The 16,728-nt window shown below is 38.3% G+C and overlaps 1 protein-coding gene across 1 annotated transcript in view; it reads left to right on the top strand.

Annotated features, from left to right (window-relative positions):
• Positions 1-5,863: 5,863 nt before the first annotated feature.
• PLEK (pleckstrin) overlaps positions 5,864-16,728 on the top strand; it is a 24,088-nt gene continuing 13,223 nt past the window's right edge. Inside the window, exon 1 of the mRNA XM_058182039.1 lies at positions 5,864-6,057. Within this exon, the coding sequence (XP_058038022.1) occupies positions 5,998-6,057 (60 nt within the window). The 5' untranslated portion in view covers positions 5,864-5,997. The remainder of the gene's footprint in view (positions 6,058-16,728) is intronic.

Genomic DNA, 16,728 nt, shown 5'->3' with positions numbered 1-16,728 from the left:
ACTGTAAAAACCTATGGACTACAAATCTTGATCTAGGTAAATCAATAGATGCAATATACATAGACTTCTGTAAAGCTTTTGACTCAGTAGTACATGATAAACTTCTCCTAAAATTAAAATCCTATGGCATTTCAGGACCCTTACACAACTGGATATCTGCTTTTCTGTCAAACAGACAACAAATAGTTAAAATTGGTAATGCTCTATCAAATCCTGTTCCTGTCAAGAGTGGTGTTCCTCAAGGCAGCGTTCTTGGACCTACTCTCTTTATAATATACATAAATGATCTTTGTAATCATATCTCAAGTAACTGTGTTCTCTTTGCTGATGATGTCAAACTTTTCAACACCACTGACAATACATCCACAATTCAAAAGGACCTTGATCATCTAACTGCTTGGTCTAAAATTTGGCAACTACAAATCTCAACCAGTAAATGCTCAGTCTTGCATATTGGAAGAAAGAACCCAATCACAAAGTACATGCTTGATGGACATTGCCTCAGATGACCCCACCCTGTCAAAGACCTTGGAGTTTTTATATCTAACGATTTAAGTTCCAAAGCCCACTGCAACTATATAGCTAAGAAGGCTCTAAGAGTTGTTAACTTAATTTTACGTAGCTTCTTTTCAAAAAACACCACGCTACTGACCAGAGCATATAAAACATTTGTTAGGCCAATTCTCGATTACTGCTCTCCTGTCTGGAACCCATATCATATATCTGACATCAACACAGTTGAGCGTGTCCAAAGGTATTTTACGAGAAGAATTCTCCACTCCTCCGAAACTAATAAAATACCTTATTCCACCAGACTTGATATCTTGGGTCTAGAAAACTTGGAACTTCGTCGCCTTCGACAAGATCTGGGTTTAGCATATAAAATCATCCGTTGTAATGTCCTTCCTGTCAATGACTTTTTTAGTTTCAATAACAATATCACAAGAGCTACCAATAGATTTAAACTTAATGTCAACTGCTCCAGTTTAGATTGCAGAAAACACGATTTCTGTAACAGAATTGTATATACTTGGAATGCATTACCTGACTCTGTAGTTTCTTCTCATAACCCCAAAGGCTTTATTCAAAAACTGTCCACGGTTGACCTCACCACTTTCCTAAGAGGACTCTAAGGGGCGTGCATAAGAGCACATATGTGCCTACCGTTCCTGTCCTACTGTTTCTTCCCCTATGTATATATATGTTTTTAGTACCTCGTTTCTCCTCGTATATACGTTCATATATTATATAACCCTTTATGCAACACTTGTATTATATATATTGTTATATTGTTATGACGAATAAATAAATAAATAAAAAATAAATAAATAAAATAAGATTGGCCTCCCGGAATGCCCCCAATCAGCTGTTTCCAGAGGTGAATTTTAGCAACAGGTTCCTTGGTTGTGAGCTCTGTGCCTTGCTTTTTTTTTTTTTTTTTTCTGCCTCTGAAACTCTGTTTCAGAAAAAACTTTTTTCTGCCTCTGAAAGCCTCTGAAACAGAGCTTCAGAAAAAAAGCCTCTGAAGCTCTGTTTAGGAGCTTCTTTTCTGAATATCTGCTTGGGGCTTTTTTTCGAAGATTCGTTTGGGGCTTTTTTTCTAAGCTCCATTTGTGGCTTTTTTTCTAAGCTCCGTTTCTGATGCTTTTTTCAGCCTCTGAAACCTCCATTTGAGAAGCTGGGTGGGGCTACATTCGGAGTATAAGACACACCCAGATTTTCACCCTCTTTTTTGGTGGGTGAAAAATACGGTACTTATAAGTGAAAGAAAATCTTCAGTTCTGAATGTCTGAATAACATGAGAAACTGTATGTAAGGATAAATGACTAAATTTGTACAATCTGGTAAAAAGTAATTGGAAAACAAATGTATGAGAAAATAGCAGTGATGACATTAAGGTATAAGTTTTAATTTACTCAACTTAGTAACAAAAAACACTTTGTAATGGTTAATGAAATGAACATAGATTTATGCACACTTTACACCTTTATAAATGCAGAATCCACATTTGTAATTCTGCAAAATATTATTCACTGATACATTAATATCTGCTCTCTCTTCCAGATTTGTATATGGCTTTTAAATACCACTGATCCAAATTAAAAATGTAAAACAATATTTTTCCACAAAGTGTCACATGTAAAAAAATAAAACATAAAATATGTGATTGTTATTTGAAGGATATTCCTTTGGTGACTGGACAAAGAATGTTTTGACTTTTACAGAAAAAAAATCAAAATGTGTTTGATATTTTACATATTGACCATAAACTTTGAAGGCACAGGTCACTCAGTACACAAGCATGACATTATTCCTTTCAGCTTTTTTTAGTTTGCTTGATTAGTATTGGAAATGTATAGTTTGAAGATGTCATTGAACACACAAAATTGGTCAAACTTTATTAAGTCTATCAGACTTCAATATGTATCATTCCAATGATATCTGATGGCAAAACAAATGCTTGATACTAATCCTTGAGAAACAACAATTTCTCAAGGAATCTTTATTAACAGTCTTGGTTAATTATGTTGTACAGTTGGAAACGGGTGAAATGCTACTGGTTCGCACCAGTTCGTACCAGTTCAGGGGAACCGGTAGCGGTGGTGGCAGGTGGTTCAGAGAACTGGTAGCGGCAGCAGCGTGAGGCTCCACCCACTCGCCTGGATGTTGTTAAAACCAGGAAGTAACCTGGTTTTTTATCCTCTGTGCAAGCACAGAAGGCTTTGTGCATGTGCAGAGGGTCCAAAATCGCACGTGAGGCGCACACACTTCCAAACTGGTAGGGAAGGTAAGTAGATTTCACCCTTGGTTGGAAAGCAACAGGTGCACTCTTTAATAATGAATATGATGGGACTTCTGTATAGAATTATATGGTTATGATCACCTAAACTTTGGTTGAATCCATGTCATTTTATACAAGATGATTGTAGAGAATTAAACTCACTACCTAGGTACTTCTAAACCAAAATAGGCAGCTTGCAACTGTTTCCTTCTTTGCACTCCCTGGAATTCTGGTAGTTGAAGTCCACAAGTCTTAAAGTTGCCAAGGTTGGAGACCCCTGCTATAGATTCCCAGTATTTTGGTTTCTCCAGAACTCTATTAGATTATGGCAGATGAAATAAAGGAGGAGAGAAATGGGAAAAACCTCATATAACTCAGCATTATCCAAATCCCTTATCCACTCCCATCTCTATTGGTTTCGTCTGTCATCTAAGCTGGAGAACAGTTCTGAAGAATTTGAAAATTGCTCATTATTTCGAGCTTAGGGCTTAGCTCACTAAAACTGTAGATGTAGTCATTTTTCCTACAGGGAATATAGCACCCATTGCTGTGAGGAACCTACATTAATATAAGACAAAAATCTTATTTCCAGTACCAGAAGAGGGCGCTTTTGTTATTAATGTAAGACTTCACCGTAATTCATGTAAGCATAGAATTACAAATCTTTAGCACTTTGCTAGAGCTTTGTAGCCATTTATTTTGTTTTGTAAAATAACAGCAGAGTTATTTCATATTTACTGTGGGCTTTCCAATCTCTTTCTTCTAAACCCTCCTTTTAGTGTGATAATATATTTTTTCAAAAAGCAAATGTTAAGTCTTATTCTCATGTTTTCTTCCTGCGAGAATGGGAATAGCTTTTAGACTTCGTTAGCACATTCACCTCAACTGAGAATCTTATAGATGATAGTATACACAATTCTCTAACTGAGCAATACTAGGCTGACAACTTTCTTCAAATTGGAACTGTTTCATTATTTTTCATAAGATTCATTCCAGGTGCTTTTTCCAAATGATGCTCCCTCCATTCACCGAGAGATATGAAATATAGAAACAGGTCTTGCAAAGGATTGGGAGACATCAAGCCTTCTCCATCCCCTCCCCTTTTCCAAACATAGAGCTTGATCCCATACAGCTTTTCAGGAATAAAAAAAGCTATGGGAAAAGGACGAATTGGCAGAACTGATCTCTCAGCAGAAGCCTTGTATGTGTTGTGTCTGCGCCCCCTGAGCCGGGCCTCCTGCCAGAAAGTGACTTGGAGCCGGGCCTGCTGCCAGAAAGTGACTTGGAAAGTGAGGGGGAAGAGCCGTCAGGACTTACCTCGGGAGCACCAGCTTCCCTGGCTCAGCTCCAGGAGCCAGAAGCAGGCCAGGTGGAAGAGATAACACCTTCAGACCCAGCTGATAGCAATCAGGCTTGGTTGGACCCTAGGTTTCATAGGCAGGAGAGGAGGGAACAACAGAAGCAGGGGTGGGGCAGGCCTAGGAAGTGCTGAGTCATGGAGCCACACCCCACAGAATATAAAGGCAGTGAGCACTGCTGTGTCTCTTTGTAGCCGGCAAATCAACTGATTAACTAAGAGCTGAAGTGACTCACCAGCGTGTAGGGAGATATCAGAGAACTTGGCAGACATTCGCTATTCTGCTGCCAGAGCTGATAGTGCCGGCTAATTAAGCCATCAATCGGACGGAGGCGAAGGAGGACAGAACAGGATGAACAACAGGGGTGGGTTCTACTTACCTTTACTACCGGTTTGCATTGTGCCCGCACACGAAGCTAATGCGCATGCGCAGATCACTTTTGATGACATTCGGATCCATGGGCGGAGCCTCCCACCAGTTTTACTACCGATCCTATAGGATCGGTCCGAACCGGGGACAACCCACCACTGATGAACAGGTCTAAATCTAGGGGCCTTTCTCCATTTGCATCAAAGCATGACATAAATAGGGCATGCTTTTTTGTCTGGCTATATGTCGGAGAAAGGCTTAAGATGTCCTTAACTGTCCTTAACCAACTACAGCAGAGGTCTTCAAACTTGGCAGCTTTAAGACTTGTGGATTTCAACTCCCAGCATAGCTATGCTGGCTGGAGAATTCTGGGAGTTGAAGTCCACAAGTCTTAAAGCTGCCAGGTTTGAAGACCTCTGAACTACAGGAATCTTTCCTCTGCATATTCCAACATCCCCCAGAAGGGGACTTAGTATGAGTAAGATCTGTAAGGCTTTGTAACTCATTACCATGGAAGGAAATCCGAGGACAATAGGTTCTTGAAAGAGAGTCATTTGAGACAGAATAAAGATGAACAATGGGTACAATAGATTTCATTCTTGCATAATTTTTCACCAGAACAGAGTTGATCAGAGAGCACTTGAGTTCAGCAATGGGAAAACCTCTTGCTCATAATGTATTCATGATCTAAAAATACCATTACTGAATGAAGGGAAAATCCATCTAGGTATTTCTGCTTTCTTCTCTTCTGAGGATTGCTTGAGAAGGTAGGCTACATTTATACTGGGCTTTTATGGTATTCCAAGCTTCTCTCATACATTATTGTGTCAAGATCCATAATTATGTTCCTTAATTAACAAAATTCTTAAATAATAAAATCAGAATCAGAGCAACATCAATATCCCAGTTTCTTAAAAACTCAGACATTAAAACTGCTAATAAGAAAGTAAGATTTTCAACATTCTGAAAATTTAAGACAGAGGCATCTGTAATAAGCTTTTCCAGAAAGGCAGCACCATTTTTTCCAGAAAAGAAAATATGGAAAATTATGCTGAGAAGGCGACATAAAAATCATTCCTATTAATAAGAGCCCTAAATAAGGGCTTTTATTAATGGGATTATCAAATAATCTTCATCTGGATCTAATTCAACAAAAGCAAAGTGCCACGTTTATTTCGCTTTATTTGTTAAGATAACTGTTTTTTGATGACTGACAAAAGTTAAATAAATATCTCAGGTTGGTAATTGCTGAGTTGTCCTCTCATTTAATGAAAAGATGCCTCTGGGTTCATGTTATTTGTGTGTACTTAAAAGAGAAAAACATTCTTAATTTAACCTTTACATTTGCTTCTACACGTCCTTCTTCCGGAAGAGGAAGTGAGCATGCTTTCATGTGATTAACAATCAGAGGAACTTGTGAAAGTGATAACTATATAAATGCAACTTACAAAGCTCTACTGAACTCGACTAAAGAAGAACAGTGCAAAGATGGAGCAAGGACCTGAACGAGAACCCCGGCGGATAAGGGAAGGCTATTTAGTGAAGAAGGTACGTGAGGATTATACGGAATTACATTCCTATGGAATTACAGCTGTGTATTTGTCTGTATTTATAATATACATACATTTATTATACTATACATATAAGTATAATATATTTTTTCTTTTTCTTCAATTGTGTCTGAATCTTGGAGACTGTCTGGATGAATCTCTGCAGTTTTCTTAGCAAGATTTTTCAGAAATGATTTGCCTTGCTTTATTTCTGCAATATTTTAGAGATTAGTACCTTTCAGGCTTGTTGGCATATGATTTCCATTTTCTACCAATGCTAAGACTGAGGAATGGCAAAAATGTAAATTGGTACTTATTTTCCTTGAGGATACAGGGATTGTGATAGTGCCAGTATCTAAACCCGAGAAATGTACAACCAGAAATATTAAATCCTCCAAGATTTAATATTATCATCCATTTGTCTGGCTGATTGACTGACTATTTGGCTGCCAACTCAACACTGTCACTCACTGAAAAGACTTCTGCAAGCATGGCTTTCTCTCTCTCCAAGATTATGGGTGTGTTACTGTCCCCATCCTCACCTGATCCTGAATGACATGAAGTGAAGGGAGGCTGAATCACAGAATGCTAAAGGAGCAGTTGAGTATGTCTAGTTTAATGAAAATGGGGAGACATGATAGCAGTGTTCCAATATCTCAAGAGTTGCCACAAAGAAGAGGGAGTCGGGCTGTTCTCCAAAGCACCTGAGGGTAAGACAAGAAGCAAACGGGAGGAAACTGATCAAGGAAAGAAGCAACTAAAACTAAGGAGAAATTTCCTGACAGTCAGAACAATTAATGAGTGGAAAACTTGCCTGCAGAAGTTGGGAATGCTCCAACACAGGAAGTTTTTAAGAAGAGATTGGGCAACTATTTGTCTGAAATGGGATAGGGTTTCCTGCCTGAGCAGCGGATTCAATTGAATCTCCAAGGTCCCTTCCAACTGTATTATTCTGTTCTCTTCTGTTCTCTTCTGTTCTTAGTAATCAGAAAGACAATGTAATTTCCCTTTCCTAGTAAGAATTAGTCTTAATGGCCAATTCTCTAGGTTAATGACCAAAACTATGCTGTCTTAAATTTGTAGTTGCAACAAATCTTTCTAATCATCCAGTCTGTGGTGGAATTTTAATTGATATCTTGCATTTTAATCAATCATTTAATTTTTTTATCTATTTAAGCAATAGTGGGATTAAATGCAGTATAACCCACAGTGGAAAGCTCTCTTTTAAAGCATGTTTTTAATAAACAATTATTCCAAAAGTTTTTGTAGGAAGAATTAAATTAAATTAAGACAACTTAAAGCTCTGAGTGATCAGGCTTCCATAAAATCTGGATAAAACTATGCATTATGACAAACCATACTATTGAAAGTGATACGTTGGTTTTGGCTTATCATGTTGTATGAAGTTCACTGTTTTGGTGTATGATCCAGAGTATGGCTTAGTGTAGTGCAAAAATCTAGCTCTGTATGGTTATAGAAAGCATTGTTAGCCCCCAAAAACAAAAAACTGCCACTGAATTCTTCTTAATTAGGGCTTCAAAGACAAAAACTGAAATCCTGATTAGGCATGAAATTTATCATGTGATTAGCAACCTGTTTGAGGTTCCACCCACGCCTCCTTGTTATTCAGTTCCAGCTATACCATGAAACTAGATTTCACTGTTAGTAAGATTGCTTCCTTCTCAGTTGCTGCCACTTTGAAAATCAGCCTTTGAAATAACACACCTCATCTCTAATCAGCACTAAGAAAGTGTTTCCCCACTTCTAATGTTATTTGCATGGTAAAATTTCTACAGAGAATGTGGTTAATGAGCAAAAGGCTTAAACTTTCTCTTTTACCCTACTGTGATTTTGGTAACAGTTGCCTCTTTTCACTAGTCCTGTGCTTGGTATATGCACTGTATATAAAATGGGTTCTGTTGTCAGAACATTTATCTCTTATAAAAAGAAAAGGCTTGGCTTATCAGAAAAATTTTCCCTTGTGTAATGGCAGCTTCTGATTTTTTGTGTCCCTAGTGCAAAGACATTATTACACAGATGTTCCTTTCTTTTTTTCCTCCTTTCATGGTTTTCTCATTGCGGTAATTTGATACTAATTAAAGCAAAGGGGGACAAGTTTCTCTTTCATTTTTATTTTCCCCTGTAGATCCATAAAAACTCCATAACATGGAAGAACTGGAGTAAAGTTGAGTCCACTAAAAGTTATTTCTAGTATATTTGCGTTGGAGGTTAAAGATTTAGGGGAAACAAGGAAAGGGGAACTTTTGCAATACCGTGGGCAGGGATAGGAAAGTATGGAGGCAAACTACTTCCAATACAAGTAGAAACTGAAAAGAGATCCAGCAACATACCATACGTAAGGGCTGAATGGAGAACTGAGCTTCTAAAAATGATTGGGAAAACACAGGGTGAGGAAAGTTTTTTGACTGAATGGACCATCATTCGATTAACTACACGCTAATAACTAAATGGCAGCTGCTGACCAGCAGAGAATGTAGCAATCCTGGACAACATTGCTGCACAGAGAGTGTATGTGGGCTTAGAAGAGAAGACAACTCCCAAACCTGGCAGAGTTTATACATTTACAATGGCCCGGGAGTGGGTAGAGAATTATTTTTTATCCATTGCTGCATTCAAGAAGTGACTGAAAGTCAACTTGCCTTCAACTAATGGGAATTTGGACAATTTAAACCGCAAAATCAAGGTTGTGTTCATCCAATTCACTGATCTACATTTTAATGCTAGTATTCAATTAACACTAATAGCTAAATTTGTACAAGATATTACTCCCACTTGATCTACATAACACCCCCAGCTAAAATAGTAAATTGTGGTTTGTGGATCACTGGGACTTACAGGAACCCAGCCCTGAGGGATGATTAGCAAAGCTGCAGAGACAGTCAGGAAATGCTAAGACCACAAAAGCAAATTAAATGGAATATGGACGGAACTAAAGTAGGGCTCCTGTGTACAGATAAGATATTTCAGTTCATGGAATTATAAGAACAATGACAAGAACAGAATCCAAAGCACTGGTCTAATATTGTTCTTTGCTGGTTTTATTTTGCATTCCTTTTCTCCATTTCCTATAAATGTAAAGGCTTAGGGGAAAAAAGCACTATGTGATAAATGGAACATTATTATTTTTTTGCACGTCTCAGTTTTCTCCTCCTATCCTCCTTTCCATACCTTCACCTCCTTAATGCTGTGTCAGTATGGGAGAAAATCCTCAGATGATTGTTAAACATACATCATTTGAGGGGTTATTTTCCCATACTGACATAGTGTTGAAGATATAGACAGATACGCATATAAAACTGTAAGCAAATTAAAAACAGCGCTTCGTAAAACTTAGTCAAAGAAACCATGTCAACAGTAATTGAAACAAAAACTCATACAAAGGCTCAATTTTTTTTAAAAAAACAGTCTGCAAAAATCACATTTGTAGGTCTCATTTAGAAGCAGGGAAGAACCTGAAAATGAATTGAACTGCGCATGGGGGAAAAAAAAAGAATTCTCATTGAAATTGGCACAGTTCTGCCAATCCCTCATTCAAACTACTGCATTTGGCTCATCTGAAATGGAGTGCCTTCAAGGGCAGCTATATAGAGTGCCGCACATTGCCATGGAAATTCAGCCAGAAAAGGAGTAGTAGTGCAATTCCAGGCATATGGATGCTGAAACCAGAATTTAATGGGATTTAGATAAGTGTGTTTAGGACTGCATTAGGGGAATGCTTTATTTAATTGTGCTTGCAGGCTGTAACGTGCTTAACTCCCCAGCACAGTATATGTGATAAGATGTTTGGTTCTGAGAGGTGGTTTAAGCTGGGGAAATTACATCTTTGTAACAGAAAAGAGAAAAAGAGAAGTAAAGATTTAGGGAAGTGGCATGGATGCTATTTCTTCATTTTATTTAGTGTTGCCTTTTTTTGTCACACCAATATACACAAGTATCAATATAAAATAACTACATATCATATAAGCATATATATGAGCAAAAGTATGCAATAACTATATTAATTTGATATAATGAAAGGAAACAATAGGACAGGAACGGTAGACACTTTTGTGCTCTTATGCACGCCCCTTGTAGTCCTCTTAGAAATGGGGTGAGGTCAATAGTAGACAGTTTTTGGTTAAAGCTTTTGAGATTTTGAGAAGAGACCACAGAGTCAGGTAGTGTGTTCCAAATGTTAATAACTGTGTTGCAGAAGTCATATTTTCTGCAATCAAGATTGAAGCGGTTAACATTAAGTTTGAATCTATTGTTTGCTCTTGTATTATTGTGATTGAAGCTGAAGTAGTCTTCAACAGGAAGGACATTGCAATAGATGATTCTATGAGTTAAGCACAGGTCTTGTCGGAGTTGGCGGAGTTCTAAGTTTTCTAAACCCAGGATTTCAAGTTTAGTGGTATAAGGTATTTTGTTGTTTTCAGAGGAATGGAGAACTCTTCTTGTAAAATATTTCTGGACACGTTCAATTGTGTTGATGTCAGAAATGTGGTATGGGTTCTAGACAGGTGAACTGTATTCAAGAATAGGTCTAGCAAATGTTTTGTATGCTCTGTAACACCATTCCTGTGGCAAGAATTTATCCCTTGGCTTTGATCTTTGTTCTGGGAAAATAGTTGATTCCAGAGTTAGTGAAATCTATACAATTCCAGCTATCTGATTTTTTTTTTCAGCCTGTCAAGGAAAATGCAATACAGTTGCATGGGTTCAAGCTATTCACTAAGAAAAACCTTATACATAATGTGGTTACAGATTTCATTTGAACTTTGGTGTATTTTTGGGAGACACAGATCCTTCTTGATTTTGCAAAAGAAGCCATATAAATTGTATAACTAAATAGTAACACATTTTGGACCAGGCATTTTTGACTATTTTTAGATGTCTTTTGCAATCAGGATGCTATGAATTGGGAACCACCAACCATGCAGCACTCATTCTTTCTGGTTAACTTGACACAGTATTGTCAGCCAGTCACTCTATTTGCCAATACTCAAGTGCTTTTCCTGCTCCCTGCATACACTTTCTGTCCCCTGCTTCACAAAAATAAAACAATTTCCTCACTGTTTCTGGGCTCACCAAGGTGGCAAACTTCTATTACAGTGGAACCTTGGTACTCAACTGCTTTGAAACTCATTGAATTTGGTACTCAATGCATTTTGACTCAAAAATTTTGTCCTGGTACTCATCATTTGTTTGGTACTCAACACAAAATTTATAACTTGTCAGTGTCAGCTGCCTTGTGACTTACTACATTATTTCTTATAGGAAAAATTTTGTTTGGTACTCATCGTTTTTAGTATTCATCACGCCTCCCAGAACCAATTAACGATGAGTACCAAGGTACCACTGTATTTTCAGAACTCCTAGTGCCAGTCTGCTGTAATTCTGCATTTATTACTATTTTAAATTTATTGGCTGTCCAACTCCAATGGACTCTACCTAATTAGGTCAACTCAGTTCTAAAACAAGGGTTATAAACATCTATGTTCTACAAATGTTTACATTTGTAAGGGATCTTGAGGTCCCTGTGGAAATTTATACAAACCATTTTCTGGACCACAAATCTTCTAATAATCATTCCCAGTTCAGAACACATAACCTTCTTTCTGATTAGTTCAAGGAATGGAAGGAGTTAAGAAATCTATGCAACAATGTTTAATAAGAATCTGCATGGTCATCTATGCAATTTCTCCCAAGGTGGTTTGATTCAGGTAGTAATTCATTGTAAATGCCAGTGGAAGAAACCAACCTTGGCAGCACAGGGACAGAGAAGTGAGCTAAGTATGCAAAGAATGCCAATTTTGTAGCAATTTAAAAGTGCTCTTCAGCCTAAGACCAGTGAACAGAAACCTCAAGCACCTGCTAGAGCTCCAGCTGATATTTGTTGGATATTGGCAGCTGCATTTTAATTTTCCACAAGATCACCAACAAGGCCCCCCTCTGAAGGGTTGTAGGAAATTTAAATGGTAGTTTCTCTAGCATTCATCTGCAGATGATGCAGTAAAAGAGACAATCGGGCACACTGAGCACCAAAATGATATCACCCAATGCTCTGAATCCTATCACCAATTATTAGACAGTCTCAAGCCCTCTGTTGATGGTTAATCATCCAATTTAAGCAAATAGTGCTTAGTGGGCTTTTTCTAGAGCACGATTTGATGCCCTCCCATCAGCTCTACCCCATGGAAGATTTCATAAGACCCCTGATTCACAGAGTCTTTGCCCCATCCGGGAAGGTAGAAATTCTCGCCCATGTCCTCATATAGTGCCCTTTCTATAGTGCACCAAGATATGCCCTGATTGCCCCAATCAATTTCCAAATATGAGGGCCATGCAAATAAATTTTACGTTTATTATTTTTTAAGGGATGCTAACCCTACACACTTATATTAGGTGGTCAGATGTTTTTGCCAAGTTACAAACCTGTGCACAATTTTTAATTAGACATGCTGCTTTATTTTTCCCCTTCCCTAATATCTAATTGCAGTATTAAACTGTTTTCTTTTTACTGTAACCTTTTATTGTAAAGGCTGGTCAAAGGCCATAATAAAAGTATTTGATTTGATTTGATGCTGCTGCTACTACAGCTCATAACCTGTTTTCAAGTGCCTGTTATCAGCGTTTAGACTTATGGAGAAATTAAATCATTTTCCTATAAATTCTGCTTCTGTGTATCTATTGATGATTCAGTTAAGGAGGAGCTAAAGATGTTAGATATACTCACAGGGCTTTTTAAAATTATTCACATAGTTCAAGACTTCAATGCGTAAAAACAGATTCAGATCCTGATTACAGTGAATTTGGGCACAAATTAAGCCTTTATCGCATTTTGAAATATTGTTCCTTAGCTACTGCACATATATACGCACATTTTCAAACGAAATCAGTTATTCTGATCAGTAAGCCCTATTCTTCTTTACCATTAGTAAGTTTGATGAAAAGGATTCAATCATACTAGGCAATGGCAGAATTTTCTAGAAGGGCACTGCTGTTGCTACCATGTAATATATTCACTTGGGTCAATACTGTTCCAGAAATTTCCCTTTTGCAGCTCCAAAAGCTTTCCAGAACAGGTGGTTCTGAGTTTTTCAGATTTCTATTTTTCTTTTTTGTATTTTGTGATGAGAGGAGCATGCTTTTTAAGGAACATAACCGGTACCTTAAACTTTCGCAAAAGCTTAAGACACCAATTGCAATCCTTTGCCCTCTGCAAAGTGGCTGATTTTATAATCAACTATGCACCTTAATTATTTTCTTAATAGTAGTACATTAAATTTCCTTTTCCATGCCTCTTTTCTGTGAGGGCTTAGGCAACCGTATCAATTGCTTCATGTTAAACACCAGAAAGATCATTTTAAGGTAACCTCTCTCTCTCTCTCTCTCTCTCTCTCCCCCCCAATGTTTCTTGTCCCCCTATTTCTTTCCCTCCCCTAATCCTCCCTGAATCTTCTGTTTGGTTTTTAAAATGTCTCTGAAGTAAAGAGGGGTGGGAGTAAGCTCTCAACCTGATCCCTTGGCTGTCTGGGAGAATCAGAAGTTTTGCCTTTGGGAACCCTAGCTGAAGCAGTAAACATTAAAATGTCATTCCCGCATGAGAAAGCCAAACAAAACACTAAAGAAAGAAAAAGCTAATGTAATGGTTTTTAAAGAATAAAAAAGCTCCTCTAATGGAATGTGTGAATGACTTTGAGAGGGGAGAGAAAGAGATACTATCTGGGAACCAATCAGACGGGAGAAGGGGGAGCCCCCAAGTGTTTAACAGTCAGAGGAAGGACTTATCTTAATGGAGCAGTTAAAAGTGGCAACAGGAAGTTTGTACCATCAGATTTGCAAGATTCTATTAATGTAGTCTTACAAAAATGTGGAGTCAGCTTATCTAGTCATGTTTCCTATCTGGTTTATCCCAGACGGCTATTAGCTATTGCAGTGACTAAATTTGAGGAATAGCAAATGGCAGCATCTGGTTAACTGTGTCTATACTCAGAAGCTATGCAGGATCAAGCCTGCTTAGTATTGGATGGAGTATATATGTATATGCTCAGTCTATTAATTCAAAGGTATAAGTTTCCCCTGTTCAGTTGTGTCCGACTCTAGGAAGTGTTGCTCTTTTCTGTTTCTTAGTTGAGGGAGCCATGGAAGATGAGTCCGTGGTCATATGGCCAGCATTTATTTATTTATTTATTATTTATTTATTATTATTTATTATTTTATTTTATTTGAATTTATATCCCGCCCTTCTCTGAAGACTCAGGGCGGCTTACATTGTGTAAGGCAATAGTCTCATCCTATTTGTATATTTATATACAAAGTCAACTTATTGCCCCCCCAACAATCTGGGTCCTCATTTTACCTACCTTATAAAGGATGGAAGGCTGAGTCAACCTTGGGCCTGGTGGGACTCGAGCCTGCAGTAATTGTAATTGCAGGCAGCTGTGTGTTAATAACAGGCTGCATTAGCAGCCTGAGCCACTTCCCAGGCCCTATAACATGACTATATGTTGAGGCGCACAGAAAGCTTTCCACTGAAGTGGTACCTATTTACCTCTTCATATTTGCATGCTTTCAAACTGCTAGGTGGGTAGGAGCTGAGGCAAGTAACAGGAGCTCACCCCATTGCATAGTGCTCGGTGCTCAAACCTGGACTGTCAGCTTTCCAGCTGACAAGCACAGCATCTTTAGCTGCCAAGCCATCGTGATCCCGTCAGCCTGTTAATATTCAAAATACACCTCTAGGCTTTTTAAAGTAATTTAAAATCTTTGCTTTTTCTAAATCGTGGCACTTGAAAGTCCTCTTGCCTGCTTTTGATAGCTGCCAACCCACAAAGCAAATGTCACCTCTGCTGCTTCATCTGTAGGCCATTTGCTTTTACTTTCCTTGCTACACTCACCTTTTTCTCACTCTGTCTTAGCATTTGTTTTTGTAAACTCAAGACTGGGTGGGGTGAAATTGCCTCTGGCTATCAGACCCGTCAAAACTCCAGGGTGTGGCTCAATTAGCACAGGCAGCTGCAACATCATCTGGCATGCCTGTGAGTAAATTTATGAGTGTATGTCACAGTGCCTGAGGGAAGTGTGGAGGCAGGGTTTCTGCAGCTGATTTTCCGAAACACAGGCCACCTTTACTCCCTCACAAAGATGATCAAGGGCTACCAAAACTCTTAAAAAAAAAAAAAGATTCAGAGGAGATAATGGCAAACCCTTCCTGTTCCATGGCTAAAGAATTCATGGTTGTGTCCATGTACCAGTAGTTACCCAGGGCCAAGCTTTATCTTTTTTTAAAAAATCATGTGTTTTATTGAAGTTTGTTTTAACATAAAATATAATGAAAATAAAGATGAAGAAAAAAAAGGGGGGGGGATGCAGGATATTTTTTTAAAAAAAGAGAAAAGAGAAAAGGTGTTGACTTCCCATTCTTTCTAAACAGTAAGAGACTAACTTACAACCTCAACTTTTTATATTACCTATAATTAGTACAAGCCAGCTCTGTAACTACGCAATTATTAAACCTTCAAACTAGATTCTAAATTTCATTTTTTTCCCCCTATGGTAAGCATAAAAACCAGAAGCAATATCCCAGTAGAAACAAGGTCAAATAAAATCTCTTTGTTTAAAACAGTTGACATTGTCATCTTAACCAAATCCAAGGGCCAAGATTTATTTGAAGACTTCATTATTTTTGAAAACGTAGAAGCACTCCCCCCTACCACCACCTACAGATTTTGAAGCTCAAGCCTGTGCCCCTTGGATGTATTGGCTGTGAAATTCTAAAAGTTCTAGCTTTAATGCATTTCAAAGAATCAAGGTTGGGGAAGTTAAGGCATGGCCAACTGTTGGCAGGTTCATAGATCATGTTTAGTGGTGTCATATGGCCCTACCTATGGGTCTTGCAGTCAAGAACTCCCACCCCATCTCATGTTGTCTTACACTAATTTTCAATGCAAAATACTGAAACTCCAGAAGCATTCAGAAGCACTGTTGTCTGATTATGGGGGGAGGGAACATTGGAATGAGTTCAAAGAGTACAGAAAGAAAAAAGTGATAGAAAGGAGAATCTAAACTGCTGGAGTGCCTAAGAGAGAGCATAGAGCCCATTATAGGACATTTTCTCAAGTCTCCCCACTGTGACCACAAGCCAATCCCATTTGTAGCTACCCAGCATTCTGAAATCACCTGTTGATATTTAGTGGAAAAATGGCTGCAAAGCAAACTGTGTATATCAACTCATTCCTAGAATGTGAATATTCATTCTTATAACCTTTCTTTTGTTGTTACTTGCGAAGTCATGTCCGACCCATCGCAACCTCATGGACAACATTCCTCCAGGCCGTCCTATCCTCTACCAACCTCTGGAGTCCATTTAAGCTCACACCTACTGTCGTTCCATTCTTCTTTTGCCCTCAATTGTTCCCAGCATTAGGCTTTGCTCCAGTAAGTCCTACCTTTTCATTAGGTGGCCGAAATATTTGAGTTTCATCTTCAGGATCTGGCCTTCTAAAGAGCAATCAGGATTGATCTCCTTTAGGACGGACTGGTTTGATTGCCTTGCAGTCCAAAGGACTCAGAGGAATCTTCTCCAGCACCATAGTTCTAAGACCTCAATTGTTTTGTGCTATCCCTGGCTGTGTAGTTAATACTCTCTTAATTGATTGATACA

This window comes from Ahaetulla prasina, chromosome 1 (genome assembly GCF_028640845.1).
Source record: "Ahaetulla prasina isolate Xishuangbanna chromosome 1, ASM2864084v1, whole genome shotgun sequence".
Taxonomy (NCBI): Eukaryota; Metazoa; Chordata; class Lepidosauria; order Squamata; family Colubridae; genus Ahaetulla; species Ahaetulla prasina.
This window is presented reverse-complemented; position numbering and strand designations above follow the sequence as displayed.